At 41.8% G+C, this 19637-nt stretch overlaps 2 protein-coding genes across 2 annotated transcripts; one reads left to right on the top strand and one right to left on the bottom strand.

The window, feature by feature from the left end:
* Positions 1 to 373: 373 nt before the first annotated feature.
* Positions 374 to 4520, top strand: LOC119007736. The gene is made up of 2 exons (XM_037077592.1): positions 374 to 617; positions 1076 to 4520. Exon 2 carries the CDS (start codon positions 1105 to 1107, stop codon positions 3058 to 3060), a length of 1956 nt encoding a protein of 651 aa, XP_036933487.1. The 5' UTR covers positions 374 to 617; positions 1076 to 1104; the 3' UTR covers positions 3061 to 4520.
* On the bottom strand, positions 3871 to 18015 carry cdhr2 (cadherin related family member 2). Its single transcript, XM_037077591.1, has 31 exons — positions 17925 to 18015; positions 15652 to 15714; positions 15498 to 15557; positions 15191 to 15330; positions 15028 to 15078; positions 14836 to 14925; positions 14562 to 14651; positions 14351 to 14473; positions 13242 to 13388; positions 12915 to 12990; positions 12716 to 12828; positions 11783 to 12004; positions 11539 to 11688; positions 11261 to 11422; positions 11109 to 11170; positions 10766 to 11009; positions 9630 to 9869; positions 9467 to 9536; positions 8804 to 9385; positions 8604 to 8675; positions 8325 to 8374; positions 8074 to 8225; positions 7595 to 7691; positions 7411 to 7499; positions 7238 to 7309; positions 6802 to 6937; positions 6178 to 6299; positions 5938 to 6051; positions 5774 to 5857; positions 5396 to 5450; positions 3871 to 5313 (listed from the first exon to the last, which is right to left on the bottom strand). Exons 1-31 carry the CDS (start codon positions 17932 to 17934, stop codon positions 5161 to 5163), a joined length of 3891 nt encoding a protein of 1296 aa, XP_036933486.1. The 5' UTR covers positions 17935 to 18015; the 3' UTR covers positions 3871 to 5160.
* Positions 18016 to 19637: the final 1622 nt, after the last annotated feature.

Here is a 19637-nt window from a genome sequence, read left to right as displayed (position 1 = left end):
ATATGTATCTTCTATTGTACACTGATTCTCTACTCTGAGAGTGGTCAGTGTGGCCTTCACTGACACATTCTTATTTAAAAGTAGTCATGCATTATTGAGAGGACAAATCCCTCTTCTGCATACTCCACCCTCCCCTCTCGAGCACTCCTGCTGATCCTCAGTAGTGACATGAAAGCTTTTATCTCCAATTCATGCCTCTCCGAGAAACTTCTCCACCGAAGCCAGTTCAACCAATTCACAAGTTTAATCTCTGCACACACGGTCGCCCATTGTGTTGCTATGAGAACCTGGAGTTAATTACTATGATTTACTGATGATTAGGGAGCTGAACAGAGATTTTGTCATTACATTACCACACACTGCCAGCACACGGCTGTGGTTTCCAGGGAAACTAGAAATGTGAAGCTTTTCGATAGACACAGCCACAGCTTAGAGAGCGAGGGCTGCCTAAGATAGATTCTTCTAGAGACAAACCTGGAGCCACTGCAATCACTATCAATCAACAAGGGGAGGCAAACGGACAGATGTGGGTGCCGATCGACAGTGAGATTTGCGATGTTTGACCCAAATTTGAGGGAGAGTTTTGGAGAGACTTTAGTCTGATTTGGACCACCGAGGTACGTCTGTTGCTTCTCATTTCCTATTATTTGTTTGACGCTGTTTTCATAGTTGAAATTTGAGGAACTCTTGATTCCTGCGCATGACTTTTGTTTATTATGATGACAGATTAAAGTAGAACTAGACTTTGAACTATGCCTTATATTTTTAGGGTATAAAGATACAATCTTACATATAACCAAACAGTTAAATGATTTTAAATGATTAAAGATCATAACATAACAAATCTCCCAGATTACAGTGTCATGATGTTCCGAATAAACGTGATCATTTCCATCTGATAGTAGCGGTGATGTAACTTGTGATGTAACAGTGTTTGGATTCTTGACATCAGTACCGCATGATGGAATATTTTTTTCTTTATCACATACTCAAACCTTCGCTTTTCCCCTTGTTGTTATAGTTACTGGTTACAGTTTGCACCAACAGTGTGTCCGTGTTGTGTTCTGCCCTGCAGGTAATCCACCACTTTAATGCAGAGGCAAAATGGGAAGTCTAAAGGACGAGACGAAAGGTCTCACAGAGGACCACAAGACTTGTGAGAAGGAAGATGATGGAGAGCGTCCAGGCGGCTTAGATGGCAGCGCCGAACCTGAGGGAGATCAGACTAACACGAGTCAAGAGTCAACAAGTCCAGGGGACTGTGAGCCAGAACGTCACATGAACGCCAGCTATGCTGAACAGACAGATCTGATACCCAAAGACCAAGAGCTCTCAGGAGAGGTTTGTGACAATCGTTCAGGCTCTATAGGAGCCATCCCTCTGACACAACAGCCTGCCGCTGATCGAATACACAACGGCACGACAATCTCCAACAAGTTCCTGAGTGATGAGGATGAGGATAAAAACATGGATCATGGCAGAGAAAAAGGAGCAGAGATTGAGAACATCTCGATGGCTGTCCCAGCAACTCCAGGCCCCTTAGATCCACGTTCCCCAGCTCCTGCCGGCCAGCACCACATGCGCACACAGGTCAGCCTGGAGGTGGTCCAGTGTCACTCTGCAGCCACCAGCCCCATGACACCTCCTGAAGGCACAAATTCGTTCTTCTTCCCAAGCTCTTTTGGGAAAACCGGAGCTGGCGTCGGGGTGGGAACTGACACTAAAGACGCAGAGCTACAGGTGGGTCATCAGGTGGAGTTCTGCTCCGTTGCCACGTCCCCCATGACCCCAAAGACGCCGTCCTCCACGGCTTTCCCAGAGCTTATCGGGAGAGAGACGGTGAAAAAGAGCAGGGGGCAGACACAGAGTCCGGCAGAGTCTGAGAGAGTCGCCACATCGAAGGAGCTGGGTGAGAACTTCAGCTCTAAGGCAACTCCAGAGAGCCCCACCAGCTGCCCTCCTGCTGGGCTCATGGATGCACACGTAACTGTGGAGGATGGCGATCAGCAGTGCAAGCAGCAGAGGATGGGAAGCATGGATCAAGACATTACAATCATGGTGACCCACTATGACAACAACGAGGGAGAGGAGGAGACAGGGATGGTGAAAATCGATGAATACAAGGAGCCCGGAGAAAGCAGCGGGGATGTAAAGACGGAGGACGGGAGTGAAAACACCTCCACAGAAACACAGGACTCCTCAAACACAAACCCTCCACCAGACCAAACTGAAGACGCCTCAGAAGCGAAAGCGGAAGTGGAACGTGGCAAAGCTGAAGGGCTGAAGAACGTCTGCGTGACGAAGCCTGCCGTCCCTGAATCACCAGCTCCTTTCGGCTGCCACAACGTCCGCACGCAGGTGAGCCTGGAGGTGGTGCAGTGTCAGTCTGCGGCCACCAGCCCCATGACCCCTCCTGAGGGGGACCAGGCCTTCTGCTTCCCCAGCTCCCTCGGGAGGTGTGCTGCCCTGACTGCAGAGACTAAAGACGCTGAGATGCAGGTGGGTCAGCAGGTGGAGTATCGCTCTGTAGCTACAGCACCCATGACCCCGAGGACGCCCACCATCACGACTTTCCCCGAGATCAGGAAGGGAGCCAGCGTAGAGGAGAAGATAGTGGAGGAGGAGGAGGAGGAGGACAAAAATGAGCAGGGGGTGGAGGAGGAGAAGGTTGCTGATGAGAATACAGTTGCAGCAGCTGAAGAGGGGAGAAATTGTAAGGAGAAGTGCGAGGAGCCGGTGCAGGAGGTGAGCTGGGATGAAAAGGGGATGACATGGGAGGTGTACGGGGCAGTGGTGGAGGTGACTGTGCTGGGCTCGGCCATCCAGAAGCACCTGGAGAAACAGGTGAAGAAGAGGCAGCCCTCCATGCCCCCGCCTCCTCCGCTCAACCCCTCAGCCGTGCCCCTCTCTCCAGAGTCGGAGCAGGGGGGCTCAGGTAAAGGCCGGGCGGGGAAGAGGGGGGACGGGGAGGTGAGCCGACGCAGGAGGAACCCCTTCCGCCAGATGATGGAGAACATGCAGCAGCCACACTGCTGCTCCAAAGCTCACACCACTGAGTGACATAAGATAGAAAAACGGCAGCTAGTTGGGAGAAAACACACCCTGTGCTGGAGAACCAGGTCTGACGGCTGTGACACAGAGCGGTCACCGATTTACTTCAGAGTGATGTTGCCCTGAGAAGCAAATCACCTCCTCACATGAGACACAAAAGCACAAGAGCATTTTCTTTCTGACGCGGAGCACTGATCGGTGACAATCAGCCATACGAGACGAGTTCACGTTGTGTTTTTTTTTTTTTTTTTCTTGATGTTCCATGTTTGGAGAAACAAGGCCGGTGTATCGGTGTCGTCATAAACTCAAGTCATTCAGTCGTCCGTGAGTCATTTTAGCTGCTGATGCTTTTTTTTTTTTTTCAAAGTGCACCTCAAACAATGAAAAGCCATCGTAATCAATCAGCGGCGAGAGACGATAGCAGAGTGACAGCTTCAGGGCCGTTCTGTTTTTTTTTAATGTATGGAAGTTAAAATCGGCCTAAATGTCGCCTTGATGTGTGTTTTGCGTGCAAGGAGTCCTTACCACCAGTGCAGGCTTTTCTATGTCCTATATTCTGCTTTTTACATTGGGCACAATGTTTTGACTTGTTTGTATTGTGAAAAAAGTGTAAAAATGTACCGACGACGAGCACAATCGAGATCATTTGAGAAAAGTAATAACTCCTGAGTATGAGGGTATTTTTAGTCATTATACTTACTGTACTTTAACGCCACTATTAGTGATTGAGTTTGTGATGAAACTTATTTTTAAAGTGTTACAGTGTCAGTGATGTTGGTGTTCACACATTACCCTTATAAAAGTGGGATAAGACGCACATTTGAAGAAATCGATTTTATTCACAGATTGCACTTGTTATACATTCATTTAGATGTCAGTAGAGAATAAAAACTTCTTTTTTTAGGGAGTTCAAAACTCACCTGCATGAGGTTTTATTTCAGCAACAGGTATCTCAAACCCAAAAGCAGAACATGTATAGGATTAAAGAGTCATAAATAAGACTTTCATTCATACTTCAACATTGATTCAATATTCTTTTTACTCTTTTTGGATTTTTTCTTTCTCGTTGCAACAAGAAAATAATCATTGAGTGTTGACATAACTTATAATACAGTTTATTTCAAAGCAAACCAAACAGTTTTTAAACAATTGCTTAATATATTAACACAAATAAAGTGATTGACATGTGCAACAAATAATTGTTTTTTTCTGTTTTTCTGTTCAATTTTTCATTGTCTAGATAAGATCAAGACATTTTTTTTTAATGAAAAGTTCCAGAGTTATAATAGGTTATCAGCTTTCTTGTTGGGAGTTTGATGAAAAGATTTACAGACTAAAACTTTCATGGTGATTACCAAGCAGCATATTTGATGTATCTTTGAAATAACCCAAAGTTACGACAGTAATTAAAAGACTTTATTGAAAATGACCCCAGTGTTAATAATAATAATAATAATAATAATAATATATTTTCCAAAAAGAAGTTAATGAAAAGCTGGTGATTTCGTTCATACATTCCCAGGAAACTTCCAAGTAGTTTTTGCTTAACTTTTGCTAATTATTCCAAATTCATTTCCAACCAGTTGGCCTGCTGAGGGGAAAATAGACAGAAACTAGATGGAAGTTAAGTTGGAATGATCAGCAGAAGCTAGGCAGAAACTATTGAGGAAGTTTCTTTTAAATGTATCAAGAAATGAACAGCTGTTTAACTGCTCATCAGGAAATAGCAGACTATTACTAGAATTAACTTAGCATAAACACAGGAAATGGAGGAAACAGCAAATCAGGGTCGGTCCAAAGTTTGATATGTTTGTACAGATTATAGCTGTTAGCTGTGTTTGCAATCTTGATGCTAATGTAGCTTCATTTTTAGACGCACATAAATCTTCTCATCTAACTGAAGAGAGCAACAAAGCATATTTTCCATATGAGCATTATGTATAGTTTCAGTGTCACATGATCAGCTGAATGAATCGTGCACATACCATCAATAATAAATTACCATCAGTGAGAAGTAAAGGATTCTTGAAGACGTCAAACAGTGCCATCAATATTTGGTGGGCCTGATAGCAACATGTGTCCGTCTGAGGTCTCTCTTCTACACATCCATCACAGGTCTGTAGTGTTGAACGCAGGGTTAGTATAACCCCTCTGAGCTTTGTTGGAGCCTTTCTTCTGGCCCAGCTGAGCCAGCGCTGCACCCAGAGGCTCAATGTATTCTGGCGGTTCCCCGTCATCGCCCTCCTCCTCCATGATCACGTGCTGATGAGGAGACATGTTTTAAGATTAGACCATATTCTACTTAGTACAAATGATTATGGGACTGTGAAGTGTGAAAACTCACCATGCCATTTGTCGTTTCCCTGTCCATGTCTTCGTTGTACTCCAGGGAGTTGAGGCTGTACAGGGGAAAAAAAAAATCCAAAGCTGATCACTTCACCAAGAGTGTTTTACTTCAACAAGTCAGTATTTGAGCTTTTGATTTCAATCAAGGTCACATGCCAATGTCGGGAGGCAGTTCTTCATCGCAGCATGCCGTAGTGAGCACACTGGGACAAAATGTTCACCTGGAAACATTCCCAGTCTATTAACCAGGACTGCTACAGAGCGGAGCACGAGGTCCCGTGTCACTGCGAGCCACCGCCGTGTCAAACTGCGTTGACCGAGATATTAACTGCTATCAACAGATGGTGGAGATCAGTCACAGAGAGCTTTTCTTTACCTGACTTTGTCCACGTCCGAGCTCTCCTCGTCCATGTCCAAGATCATGGTTGTGTCGATGTTGAGGTTGAGGACAGGATTGGCCCTGTGAGCAAATAACAACAATCCGCAGTCAGAAATATATTCATATTATTTACTCACTGGTTTATCTGGTTGCCTCCTCACCCCTCCATGGTGTATTTGTTGGTTCCAGGCACCACGGGGCCACTTTTCTGGTTGTCATAAGTCACCATGGATGCAGAGTTCATGGCTTTAGCTGCCTTCAGCTTCCTCTTGAAGCTGTAGAGCGAAATGAGTGGATTAGCTAACAGATTGAATGTTTCCAGATCAACAATACTTTGGGATAAACTGTGTTGTTAATAGTTCATCATCGTGTCTGATCCTGTGCTTAAACTTAATTCTTACTTCCTGCGAGTGCACATCAGGGAGGTGGTGAGGACAGCCAGCACAATGATGAGGCCTGCCACCATGCCCAGCAGGATGAACTTCATGGAGTCCAGTTCTTTTTCAGGCTCAGGAGCCTTCCCCTGAAACACGAGTTAGAAATTCATCTTTAGAATAACTTGTCTTCGGACCATATAAGGTTTCATTTATGAGAGATCTAACAAAGTGCTTGTGAAACATTTATAAACCACAAAAACAAGAATTCAGTGGCGGGCATACCTCTGCCATGGCACAGCAGCCCCTTTGTTTCAATACATCAAGCTTAATGTAATATCAAAGAAAATATATTTAAATCTATCAGATTAAGATTTTTAATTGAATCCACATCAGACTGTTGTCACTCAGTCACAGCCACTTAAATGACTATATATATCGCAATGTTAATGAAAGTCAGAAGAGGTTTTCTGGATCTGTCCCCTTTGTCCGGATCCACACCAGAAGTTCATGGAGTCTATTCAGGGCAGAGACCCATCCTCCATCTAATCCGCTCTGTAGTATAATCTTACCGACAAACAAACCAACAAAGCGATACAGACAAAAACACAAGAAAAGAACTGAAAAATAAACATCAGCTCCACAACTTACGATGTTCATGAGGCCGAGCTGTCCCAGTACGAGGTAATGCTGGGGTGAAGAGAGCTTCTTCTCCACTTCTGCAGAGTCGAGAGCCGTCCCGTTGGGGTAGATGAAGTATGCCTCTACAATAGTGTTACCTTCAGCCCTGACAGAGGAAGAAAACTTGCTTACACACTTGAAGTGGTGAGCATGAATCAACTATTCTGTGCTGTTCAAATGAAAAAGTAAAACTCCTCTGGTGTTGCTGCTGAATTATCAGCAAATAATTCATCCCCAACTATGTGATTGTTTACAGTGACACTGGCACCACCTAGTGGACAACAGTCTGCAAGTTCAGGTGTTCATGTCAGCCCCAGCCAATATCTTATGATCTGTATCCATCTTCACAGACTGTATCTTGATGTGTGGTGCTTTACACTTAGAGGTGATGTGACACAGAACTTACCTCGATTCTGGAGCACTGTTCGACCTGATTGTAATAATTTGAACGGCAGCGCTGGTGGCAGCTGTGAGAGCCCTGAAAGATCAGAGATCAGAGAAAATACCTATTCACAAACAAACACACAACAGATGTAAAGCTTAAATAAATGAAATGAAGAAAATGACTTGTGTATGCACCTGACGATTTCATCACGGTCCCGCTCAACCTCGGCCTCTGAAGTCGTAAATTCAAGTTCAACCTTATATGACTGATCAACCGTGAGAATCTGCACGTTAAAAAAAAAAAAACAAAGCAAATGAGAAGGGGAAGCACAGTGTGGGCCGTGAATAGAAATCTAGCTTTATGATTGTGGTCACTCACTTCCAGCACGGTATGGGCGGAGAGGCCGCCGGTGTCAGTTGCAGTGACTGTTACCAGATATTTCCCTTGCAGTGTCAAATCAAGTGGCTCTGTAGTTCTGTGGAAAGTGGAGGAAACTGTGAGTGTCTGCAGTAGTCACAGTGTGTCTCTTTGAGGTCAGATCTGTTGTCATTGTGTGTCTTTGTTTAGTGCTTTTTGTGTCTTCTTGGTGTTTCTTTTTTTGTCGCTGTTGTGGTCATTTTGCCTCTCTTAGTAGCTGTTTTGTGTCTCTGTGTAGCTGGTTTGTCTCTTTGTTGTTGTTTTGTCTCTTTGTTGATGTTTTGCATCTCTTTCACTTAGGGGGTGTCTAGGGGCCCCCTGACCCTTTGGCCACATGAGCCCGTTCCCAGCAGGCAAGTTCAAAACGTAAACTCCAAACCTGTGAGTAACACGTGTTTAGATCAGAATGTGGTGCGGCAGCACGATGACTTCGTACTCACTGAATAAGTCCAACGTAGATGTCCTGCCGCTGCGTGGTGACGGCAGTGAACAGCAGCTTCTTGTCAGATGTTACATTATTGAGGTCTACAAATCTAACCAATGTTACTTTGAAATTAATCTCCCCATTTTTTCCAGAGTCACGGTCCGTAGCCTGAGAGAAGCGAGAGACACAAGCACAAATGTCCAGACTTCATATCACGTATCTCATTAACAAGCTGAAATCACTATTAGTTTCTTCAGTCGTACTCACAGTGACTTCTGCGACCTGTGTCCCCAAACTTGCACTTTCTGACACCACAACTAAAATCCACAGCGGAGAAATCAGCATTAAATGTTATGATGTTGACAAAAAACAGACAAACATTTTGGAAACTTGCTGGAGGCTTTCACATTATTTTAACATCACTCAAATTCAGTGTGATTAAATAAAACATCCTTGTTGACGTGGGAGAGTAATACGAGCGGTGTGGGAGTGGACAGGTGTCAGTTTAATGAGTCATGAGTCACACAATCTCAAATACAAACTCACCAAACGTGGATTTTGTGTGAATGAATTCTGGCGCGTTGTCGTTGACGTCTTCGATGTTGATCACTACTTCTCCTGAAATGATGAAAAGAAAAGATTAGTAAAGTGACGGGAGATGTTTGTTTAGGTCTGTATTCAACCATTTTGTGCTCTTTTTTTTTTTTTTTTTTCTTCTTCCAGTCTCTAAACAACCCACTGCTGACCTGTCGTGGCACTGTTGTTCCATCCCTTCTCTGTAAACTTGTCGACCACCTGAGCCTCTATCAGCACTTGGTCACATTGTTCATAATCCAGCTCTTTCGCTGGGTTGACTATGATTTCCCCCGTTGGCTCTAGGATGAAGCTGCTGCAGGGTGTCCAAGAGTCGTTGCATTTGCACGTCATGGATTCTAGCTCATAGATCAGGGAATTATTCCCGTCCTTGTCTTTTGCTTCAAAGTACCCGACAGACCCAGCGATGGTTGTGTTCTCCTTCACTGTAAAAGGCCCAGTTGGCACGAACTCGGGCCTCTCGTCATTCACATCCACCACTTTCACCTCCACCGTCACTGAAGCTGTCTCGCCCTCCAGATCTGCTGCCTCAACCTGTAGCGTGTAATGCTTGCGGCTGCCCTCGTAGTCAAGCTCAATGTCTGGGTCCACAGAGATTTCTCCCTTGTAACCCTGCTTAACTGCAGAGGAGCGAATGATGAAGCTGCCAAAGCCTCCATTAATGCTGAATGAAATGCGGTTGAAGTCTACCGTTTGGTCCATATCCCTGGCATAAACCGATCCAACTTTTGCACCTGATGGGAAGGAAAAACACGATTAAACTTCAGCTTCACAGTAATGAACACTTGAACATGCTTCTCGGAGTAAAAACTGACCTTTTACTCCTTCTTGGACTGAGAAAGTGTAAAAGGAGGCTTCAAATTCTGGTACATTGTCATTGACATCCTGGATTACATCAAAAGAAGACTGTTATCATCCTCACCAGGAGTGGCAGCATCAGAAGCACCAATAATTTGTAACAAACTGCTGAAGACTTACCTCGACATTGATGATAACTGGGACAGTGCTGGACAATGGGGGAGAACCCTTGTCAGTAGCAGTTACGATGAGCTCGATCCTCCCATCCAGGTCTGGATTTAAGGCCTCACGATCAAGTGTACCTTGGTTTCTTAGCACACCAGTGTCAGGGTTGATGGTGAAGTTGCTGCTGTATTCGCTCGGCTTGATTCCATACACAATTTGACTGTTTGCCGAATCCGTCTCATCTGCATCAGTGGCCTTTCCAAATGAGAGACATTAGAAGAAAAGGTTCAGAAACTATATTTTTGGCCTAGTATTGCAAGTATACAACAACGCATGTGAATGCCCATAAATAGAACTGTGGACACCCATGTGTAATGTCCAAAGCTACTTTCATTAAATTAAAGTTAGTTTCAGTGGCAAAACTGAGGTTGACCACTGATGCTGGGTGGTAAGGCCTTACAGCTTATCCCAAAGGTGTTGGATGGGTTCTTTCACAACAACCTGGGAAAACAAGTTATTTCTGGACTTTGCTTTGTGTTGTCTTGTTGAAGCAGGAGAGGGCCCTCACCAAACTGCATTCGTAAAAAAACAAACAAAAAAAAAACAACTAAAGAATAGAAAGAAAAATGCTGCACAGACATGTTGTGTGAAGTGTGGGGAACTGCCTCAAGTGACATCACTTGAGTCGGGTTTTTTTGTTTTTGTTTTGTTTTTTTAAAAAATGCCCACAAGACCCCTTTTAACTTAAAGTAAATTAAAGTGGATACATAACACACTATATTGTGCAAATGGAGAATTGTCAGCGCAGTTGCAATGTGGGTAATGTTAGGCTCCAAAAGGAGGATATCTCTGGCCCATCATGAGTTTGACGGTGTTACACAATTACATACTACATTAATACACTAACAAGCAACCTCAGGCTAAAAGAAAACCCCAAATTTGTCATCAGAATTGTCCACTTCCTCTATCCCTAAAATTGAGAAAATTAAGTTATCGCTTATTTATTGGGCATTTAGGAGACACTTTTGTCCAAAGCAACACACAGTTAAAGTATAAGTAAGTGTAAAACCTGTTTAGGTTCATAATTAAACAGGGAACTTCGGCATCAATACCACTGACATGGGAAATATGAACTGCTCTCTGAGTGTTACCGTGATCTGAAGTTCAAACTGTCCATCCTCTGGAACAAACTCCAGGTAAGACTCTCTGTTGAATACTGGAGCCTGGTCGTTGATGTCAGTCAAAGTGATCTCCAGCACCGTGGTGCCGGGCTTGCCTCCTGTGTCTCTGGCCTGCAGAGTTGCTGAATACAGAGATCTGACTTCACGATCCAACAGGGTTTCATTTTTCACATAAACTGCACCCGTGGTTGGCTCAACGTCGAAATACAGATGTCTGAAACAGAGATTGGTCAGTAAGGGTGTCGCAGTTAGCAAAATGCAGACAACGGCTATATTCACATAATCTGAATAACTGGCTCAGGTGTTCACATACATGCTCTCCGGTAGAAGTTTATAGGTGATCTGGTCTTGATCCATTGTGTCAGGGTCCTCTGCCTGGGGAAAAAAAAAAGCAATGCGTGTTCCTCAGGCGTTTCTGACATGCAAGCTCTAGCACTGTAAGACCCCAGACAGTAAAGGACCTACAACAATGGTTGCTATTGTTGTCCCAGCAGGAGAGTGCTCAGCCACCGTCAACTTATACGTGTCCTGTGGGAACGTGGGGCTGTTGTCATTGGCGTCCTTGATGGTAATAGTAACCGTAGCAGTGGTACTGAAGGTGGGTTTGTCTTCATCTGTTGCAATCACCTGCATCACAACATAAGCATAAGAACAACTGCACACTGGTAATGCCTAAAAAATTACAAATATCACAAGCTAAAGATGAAGGACGCCACCCACGGCCTGTTTTTAACTTTTCTTACTTGCAGAACCGTTTGCTGTATTTTTTCGAAATCCAGTTTATCGGGCTGCTTGACCAGAAGCTGAACGACGCTGTCTGATGTGGTAGATGCTGGCTCCACAGAGAACATGTCCTTTTCAGCTCCCTGCAGGGTAAGCTGAGTTCTGCGAGTCTGTGAAAAGCCGAAAATCATTAACGTTACTCAGAGCTGGTCATGCCTCATCATTTAGGGGGCATTTTTTGGGATTTTTTTTTCCCCCTCTCACCTTATCCAGATCTCTGACCATCATGTTGATGGGAATAGACCCTGTTGTGTGTTCGAAGACCTCCCCAGTGAACTGAGTCGCGATCACACAGACGGGCTTGTCTTCTGGGCCTTCACACTTGTAAAACAGTGGGGGGTTGTCATTGACGTCGATGATGTTGATCTGTACATCTGTTGTGGTGCTGGCAAGGCCTCCGTTTATGTTTGGTTGAGACTCAGTTGCCTGAAATTTGACAAAAGATAACAATTTAACTGTCTCAACATTTATCTTCTCCTATTTTCACAAGGTTCTGAATATTGAAGAAGACTAAAATTGTCAGTTTTTTGGGTCACATGACCATCACCTGCCGCCTTGTGGTAAGAATAGCTATGGTTGGTATGTGACCGATTGTTAGCAATGATCTGATTGGCAGCTGTCAGCTGGCAACAGCTGGGGTGTATGACTACTGTGTCATGAATTAATTGAGGCAAAGCTTCATTTATTTACATCCTTGACACATGGTCAAGCTTGTGCCTCTGCTTTCAGTGTGTGCTCTTAGCTGAACAGCTACAGTAAAGATTCTGGTTTAAGAAAGCGTGTAAATAATCTTTTCTGGGACCATAGAGCTTCTGGAGACTTGGATCACAGCAACAAGCTTTATTTTATTTATTTATTTATTACACGTTAAAGCAAGTCCCTATCTGCTTCAGTGTGGGGCTGAGTAGATAATGACTGAATTTTCATTTTTGGGTGAATTGAACTAAACTCCTTATATATTGCACCTTAAAGCTTGGGGAGAACCAAGATGTTGAGCTATTCCTTTAAATCATGTTGAGTTTAAAATTGAAAAACAAAATTGTCATGATGGAAAAGGTAGGCAAAGTCAAAATATATCTATAGGAAGAAGGAAGGAGGAAACTGATGTTTTGTTGAGGAGCAGAAAACAACCTGTACCTTTACAGTCAGGGTAACAGTGTCACCAATTGCTTCTCTGTCCAACGGAGACGCCACAGATATGATGCCATCAGTCCTGGAGATTTTGAATTGGTTTCCCTCTACTGTGGACGCTGTCAGAGAATGTGAAAAAAGACAAACTTGTATCACTTACTGACTAAGTGGAAACAACCAGTTGATCCAAGCTGATGAGGCTCACCTTCAATGGTGTAGACCATGGCATCATTGATTCCTTTGTCCTGGTCTAAAGCGGTCACTCTAATCACAGACTGGTCCTGGAAAAGAAAACCAAACAGGGATGCGTTTACAATTCTCCTCATTTACAAACAACTCAAAGCAGCCTTACTGCCAATGTGATTGCCAGACCACAATTTACAGCAATATACATTTAAACTGAATACACTGGGTGACACAATGGCAGTAAAACCTTCATTTCCTTTTCATTCACTCTTTAGAAATCAATAGAAATCAATGCAGTTAATCACATTTTCCAGTGTTGGACTGATTAAATACAATCAGCACTCACCACAGCAGCATCCTCTTTGACACTTGCTACGTAGGGAGCACCGACAAACTGAGGGTCGAGGTCTGGGATGTCCTCAACCGTAATGAAGCCGAAAACAATGCTTGAATGGGAGATTATGTTGTCAGAATAACATTTGCCACCACCATCCTGTTAGGGAACACACAAGGACATTCAAATTCCCACATAATGATTACAGACTATACAGTAATAATTAAAAATCATCAGATAAATCGATCGACAACATTGTAATATTTTGATTCTCTGCAATATATGTTGTGATAACTTGAATAATTCTATATGGAAATAACTAAAGGGTAACTCCACAAATTTTACACTTTAAAGTGTGTTTACAGGTCTTGGGGAGAACTCCTGCATATGTGATAAAAGTAGAATAAAGCGTTTTGTGGCGTCAGAGGAAACTGCATGTACTCGGATACATTGCCCCCAGCGTTTTATCTCAGTGGCTAATTTGCATTATGGATAATGTAGGCGACAGTTTAGTCATGTTCTCTGTGTTGTTCTCCATTGTGTTGCAGCTGCGCTATGACGTGATGACATATGTGCAAGAGGTAACCACGCTAAGGCCCGATTGTGGCTGGAGCAGTGTGAGTATAGGGCAACGGGGGACTGGGGAGGAGGGATAAACTTGCTTTGGCACAATATGCAGCAACTGGGCCAATTGTGACATCACTAGAGGCAGTTTATCATATTACAATGAGTTTCCTTTGGAGCCACAAAAACTTTAATACTACTTATACTTTTTTTCAAATAGGCAGCTGTCCTCCCCAAAACCTGGAAACATATTTTAATTTACCCTTTAATCATTTAAGAATGATTGGGGTCGAATATTATGATCATTTCCAGGCTCATAATTTTATTTTTGGGTTACTCCTTGAATAAGTTTACATGCATTTGTACCAAAAAAACAAAACAAAACAAAAAGTTTTCTCAAACTGTCTGGTCCTGCATCTCTGCATTCCCCATCTGTCTGTTTTGATATGCTTTTTAATACGCTTTAAGACGCTTTGCAACTAGATCCACTTCCCCTTGTTAGTATCATTAAGGGTAAAAATATGCAACACAAACTCATCTTGAAGCCAAATACTTACAGTCGCGATAATCTTCAGTTGATAGAAACCACTCAGTCCATTATAATCCAGAGACCCAGCTAATGAGACTACACCAGTTGCTGGTACGATGCTAAACAAACTCACTCCAGCCTCTGGAGTAACCTGGAAAAGACAGTGTAAATTATGTTTCAATGAAGTTAATGGAACATCAGAATATCAATCAATTACATGATTTACAAAGGAAGCTTACACTGTCAATTCTGTATTGAACAACACCGGCATTTGAAGTGTCGGCATCAGTGGCATGCACCTTAAACAGAGATGTACCGACGGGAGTATTCTGATGAACGAGATGTGGAAAAAAACAGGAGAAAAACAAAATGTGTAAGTTCATTTTGATAATGGATTGGATGGTTTTCTTCTCACAGAGGCTCTGAGTACCTGGTTAACTGACATTATATAAACCAGAAACATATCATGCTAGAGTATTTAGAGAGTTATTTAATTAAATATATTTTACTTACTTCTGGGTACGAAAAATCGTATGAAGCCTGCTGAAATATGGGTTTGTTGTCGTTGGCGTCATTTAATACTATTGATAATTCCTGTTCTCGCTGAAAGACAATATACGAAAGACATATATTCATTAACTCAGTGAATATAATGAACAAACTACAATGAAATGGATGATTTCCACAAACAAAAGTGTCACTTACCGAAGTGAAACCGTCAGAGACAGTGGCGACTGGCTTGAGTACAGTACCGCTCTAGAATAAAGAAAATTAAAAATTAAGAAATTGAAATTGATAGGACAAATACACACAGAATCAAAACAAGACTTTTGACAACTGGAGGGTCTCCACTTCCCCTGAACCATACCTCTCTATCCAGAGTCCTACGGACATAAACTTGCCCAGTGTTTTGGTTGACCCTAAAGTATCCAGCATCGGGCCCGCTGAGTGTAAAGGTCAGTGGGTCACCCTCTGGGTCTGATGCGCGTATAGTAAACGCAAGCTCACCTGTGACAGTACAAGTGCAACACATATAAATGTTTGCAGTATTTGTTGAGGAATCATCTCACAAAAGTTAGGTAAAAATAGTTTATGTTGTGCACACACACACACACACACACACACACACACACACACACACACACACACACACACACACACACACACACACATACCTATGGGGGTGTCTTCACACACTTCAAAAAACGGATCACCGAAAGAGGGACCAATATTTGCTGTGGAGACATTTTAAGTAGACTGTTAAGTGGTGATTCAAAGACATAATTGCTTAATTACATAATTCAAAGGTAAAATGATCTGAACACTCACCATTAGCTAAGCTGATAAGACAAAGTAGGCACAACAAAATACTTCCTGTGATCCCCCCCATGTCTGTGAATGAAAAGAAAGAGGAGGTAAAGTGGATATCATCAGTCGATTTATCGATAACTTAATAAACAGAAAATGATGTGGGAAGTTTTGGATGATCAATACAGTTATTACAATTGTTAAGCAGTGACACTATAGGAGGCACATTTTTTAATCATTTTGATTTTATGCATCTACTCAACTGAACCTCAGAGGAAAATATTACACTTTATATTTTCACTCCACCATATTTGTCTAGCAGCTTTAGTTACCAGTTACTTTTCACGTTACAAATTCCAAACTGTTCCTGTTGAGTAAATACCATGTAACTCCAAATATGGTGATCGTCAGCTTAAAGATAAATGAACTATTTTAAAACTGTCTTGGTCTAGCTGTAAAATATATAAAACTGAAAACAGGCTGTTTTGCTGAGCTCAGATATGTTTTTCTCACAGAACAGCGATGCTACAAACAGGATGATTTTATAGAATATGATGCATTGTTGTAGATTAAACTACCCAAGTGTATTTAGCATAGTGAAAATGAGTTCAACTTTAAACATCCACAACAGTAGTTATACACATCCATTTTTCCATTTTACTGCAGAATGAGTAATTTTGAGGTATTAGTACTTTTACTGAAGTAAAGAATCTGAAGACTTCCTCCACCTCTGTGAAAACTAAAAAATATAAACCTCATGGCCGCGTTAGAGGAAAAGTCTTGAGATCACCAAAGCACGTAGGAATCATCCTCTGGCATCCGCCAGTGTCTGGGCAAATGTTCAAAGCAATCAAGGTTCAAAGGTTCACAGTCAATAGTTCAGTAACATAAGATATTTCAGTATCATACACAATGGTGAGTCCCAGCCAACTGACTGACAGCCTGACAGCACAAAAAAATATAATCAACTCAGTGTCCAATTTCTCAAATGTGAGGATCCTGCTGTTTTTCTCTGATTTTACTGTAAGTTCAATATGTTTTGTTTTGTTTGGACAAAACCAGCTGAAAAAGTCACAACAACTCAAAAAATAATCGATAATGCAAATAATCGTAAGTTGCAGTTGTACTTGTAGAGCAAAAATATATCTATACAGTATTTAGACAGTTATTCATTCATTTCATTCATCTCACTCTACCAGACAATTTGTGACAGAAGATATAGACTTTTAATGAAATCAAAACATTTTATACCTTATGGTTACGTTTTATGTTAACTCAATTAAATGAGGAAGGTGTTTGACCGTCTTCATTTAATTGAGTTAACATGACAGACGTAACCAGTCGTATTCAAGTTCTGCAGCTGGCCAAAACTGTTTTAAGTTACTTGAAGGTTTTCAGTTACTGGACATAAAACTGTTCTGATTTCTGATTAGTTGAAATCTAACAGCATATTGCAGAGGGCCACACCCGTAACAGTACCATAAAACATGTTGGAAGGTTTCATTCCAGGCAGTGCCAGCTCTGCCCTGCATGAAATCCTCTTTAATACTGATAAAGTTAGATAAAGTCCTGCATCATGTGGAATGACATGTTTTCCAAATTAAGCAAGACTTTTGAAACATTTTAATAAATCATGAGCAAAACGATGCATTGCTTTGTTTTGTGTTTTTGAGTTTTTACCTTACATTCACTTGGGAACAGAGCCCATTGATTTCATTAAGTCAAAGCCCAGGACACCAAAATCAAGTCTTCATGATTCAGTTTGTAAATTCAACTTGACAAACTAAGTCAGTAACTTTTATTTGAAGGGAGAGACCCCTTGAAAGATGTTGCGAACTCTTTTCAGTTCATGTAAATCAGTCTTTGTTTTCATTATTAAGGTTGACTTAAGTTTACCAGTAGTTCCTCTGTTTCTATTTGGTGTACAGACAAAAGAAATATTTCAGATCTGTTCTACTGGTAGATTCATGAGCAGTGAGTTTATTATAATTAAGCAAATAAACAGTTTTTAATGCTGTGACTTCAGCTGATGAATCGCTTTTCGTATCTCCATGTTTCTGTGAATTGTTAAATGTACGGCGTTTCTAACAATAAAGCAGTTACATAGCACAGAACAAGATGTCTGACCATGTCAGAGTAAAAAGCATAGGACATGTTTCAGGTACACATACAATGAGAAGAAAATTAGCATTTGTTATTTTTGTGATAGTCACCATGCTATGTGTAGACTGAAAACTACAGGATGATACTTAAGAAAAGATAAATATAATTAAAAATGCGACTGTCAAACTTACCGAACGACATTCATGGAGAACCTTCTGCTTTACTGATGTCTAAATGAGACCTTTGGCTCCTCTTCCTCCTACAGTTTATCGCCTGGCAGTTGTAAACATAAATGATTAACACATACTGGAAACGCACAGCCAATAACACAGCACTAAACCTCCGCCTTGTGCGTGTTTGTCTGAGAAAACACCCCAAAAAATCTTACTAAAGTGAAATGGATCGACTCTGCTAAACTCAAAATATCCACTGACTCTTTGCTCTCACACATGGCTACATTATTGCTGTTCGAGCCCGAGTAGTGACGAGTGACAACTCCTCACTTCATCATTGGCTGCCACCAGCGATAGATGGCATCGTGCCATCCTGGGTCCCCATACCAGAACCCATGGGCGTCTGAACTGCTCTGTTGTTTGAATGGGTGCTTCTGTTGTCATGGCAAAGCAGCAGACTCTTTGCGTCCATAGAGAGAAAAAAACCCAACGTGACCGAGACTTTCTAAAACATGTCTCATCAGAACCAATCAGTGGACCGATGCCTTTTTCAGAGAGCACAGATTCATGTGGCTCCCTAATGAGCTCTTCCCAATAAAACACCCTCCCTTTCTGTTGTCCTCCTAATTAAATGGTATCACACAAAGGATTATTTTCCCTTGTACCCACTGGGTTCATTCATAATCAGACATTTGCCGAATAACAACAGCACGGATGGCCCTACACCTCCTTACTCTGACAGAAAGCATCACACAAAGCATATTTTTGAATACTGCTGAAGTTTGAAATGAGGGTGAACATGTATGCAAGAAGTGTTGTGCACCTTCCAAACAAAACAGCAGTTATTCTGTCAACAGAGGTCTTTGGGCTGTGAAACCTCCGATACCACAAAAGTAATTAATGTTGTAAACAATTGAAAAATATAGCTCAAAGGTAGTCGCCACTCTTTGTAAAATCTTCAGTTGTCATAACTAGCTGCAATAATGGGATTTATTTGGATAAATGCTCACACCAGCTATCTTACATGGTGACAATGACAATGCAAGCATGCTGATGTTTAGCAGGTAGGCTATAATGTTCACCATCTTGGTTAGCATGCTAACAATCAGCTAATCAGCTAATTAGCAGTTTATACAAAGTACAGCATGTGATTCCTTGACAGTGCTTTGGAAAATATAAAAAACAGTGAAGAACTACTAAAATGCTAATTTAGTTCTTTTATAATATGTAACCAAAATATTGAATACCCTCAAAACATTGTACTAAAAGTGATTAAAACTATAGTAGTGAAGTAGTGTCTTGTTTGACAACGTCTGACTTTAGTGTGTTCATGTGCGTCAAGTTGGAATGTGGGAGCACCATTTCAACGATTACAACATAAAATACCATATTACAGATTAAGTGTGTGTATGTGAGCCAAAATTTAGAACACAACACATGATAAAAGTATCTTGCCATCAACATAATATTTACTTTGATCTGCCATGTTTCAGTGTCATATGGTGTCAACTTGGCAACTCCTGTACCATAATTTCCTCAGACTTATTTCGACACGACTTGAATACAGTAAAATTGCTAACATGCTAACATTTAGAGAGAATGATGCTCACCGTGTTCAGCTTCTTAGTCTCGCATGTTAGCATGCTAACAATTGAAGCTAATGTGATGCTTGACAGCTCTTTTGAAATATAAAAGACAATGACAAATAAGCAAATGTAGTTCTTCTATAAG

Source organism: Acanthopagrus latus, chromosome 18 (genome assembly GCF_904848185.1).
Source record: "Acanthopagrus latus isolate v.2019 chromosome 18, fAcaLat1.1, whole genome shotgun sequence".
NCBI lineage: Eukaryota > Metazoa > Chordata > Actinopteri > Spariformes > Sparidae > Acanthopagrus > Acanthopagrus latus.
The sequence above is the reverse complement of the archived record's forward strand: the minus strand, read 5'-3'. Positions and strand labels throughout refer to the sequence as shown.

Bases quoted from the DNA above. Each gene is read 5' to 3' on its own strand.
- LOC119007736 (XM_037077592.1), top strand. From the start codon at position 1,105: ATGGGAAGTCTAAAGGACGAGACGAAAGGTCTCACAGAGGACCACAAG.
- cdhr2 (XM_037077591.1), bottom strand. The intron at 14,652-14,835 runs GTAAGTAAAATA...CTCGTTCATCAG, and splicing joins ACGATTTTTCGTACCCAGAA to AATACTCCCGTCGGTACATC. The intron at 11,423-11,538 runs GTAAGAAAAGTT...GTTGTGATGCAG, and splicing joins TACAGCAAACGGTTCTGCAA to GTGATTGCAACAGATGAAGA.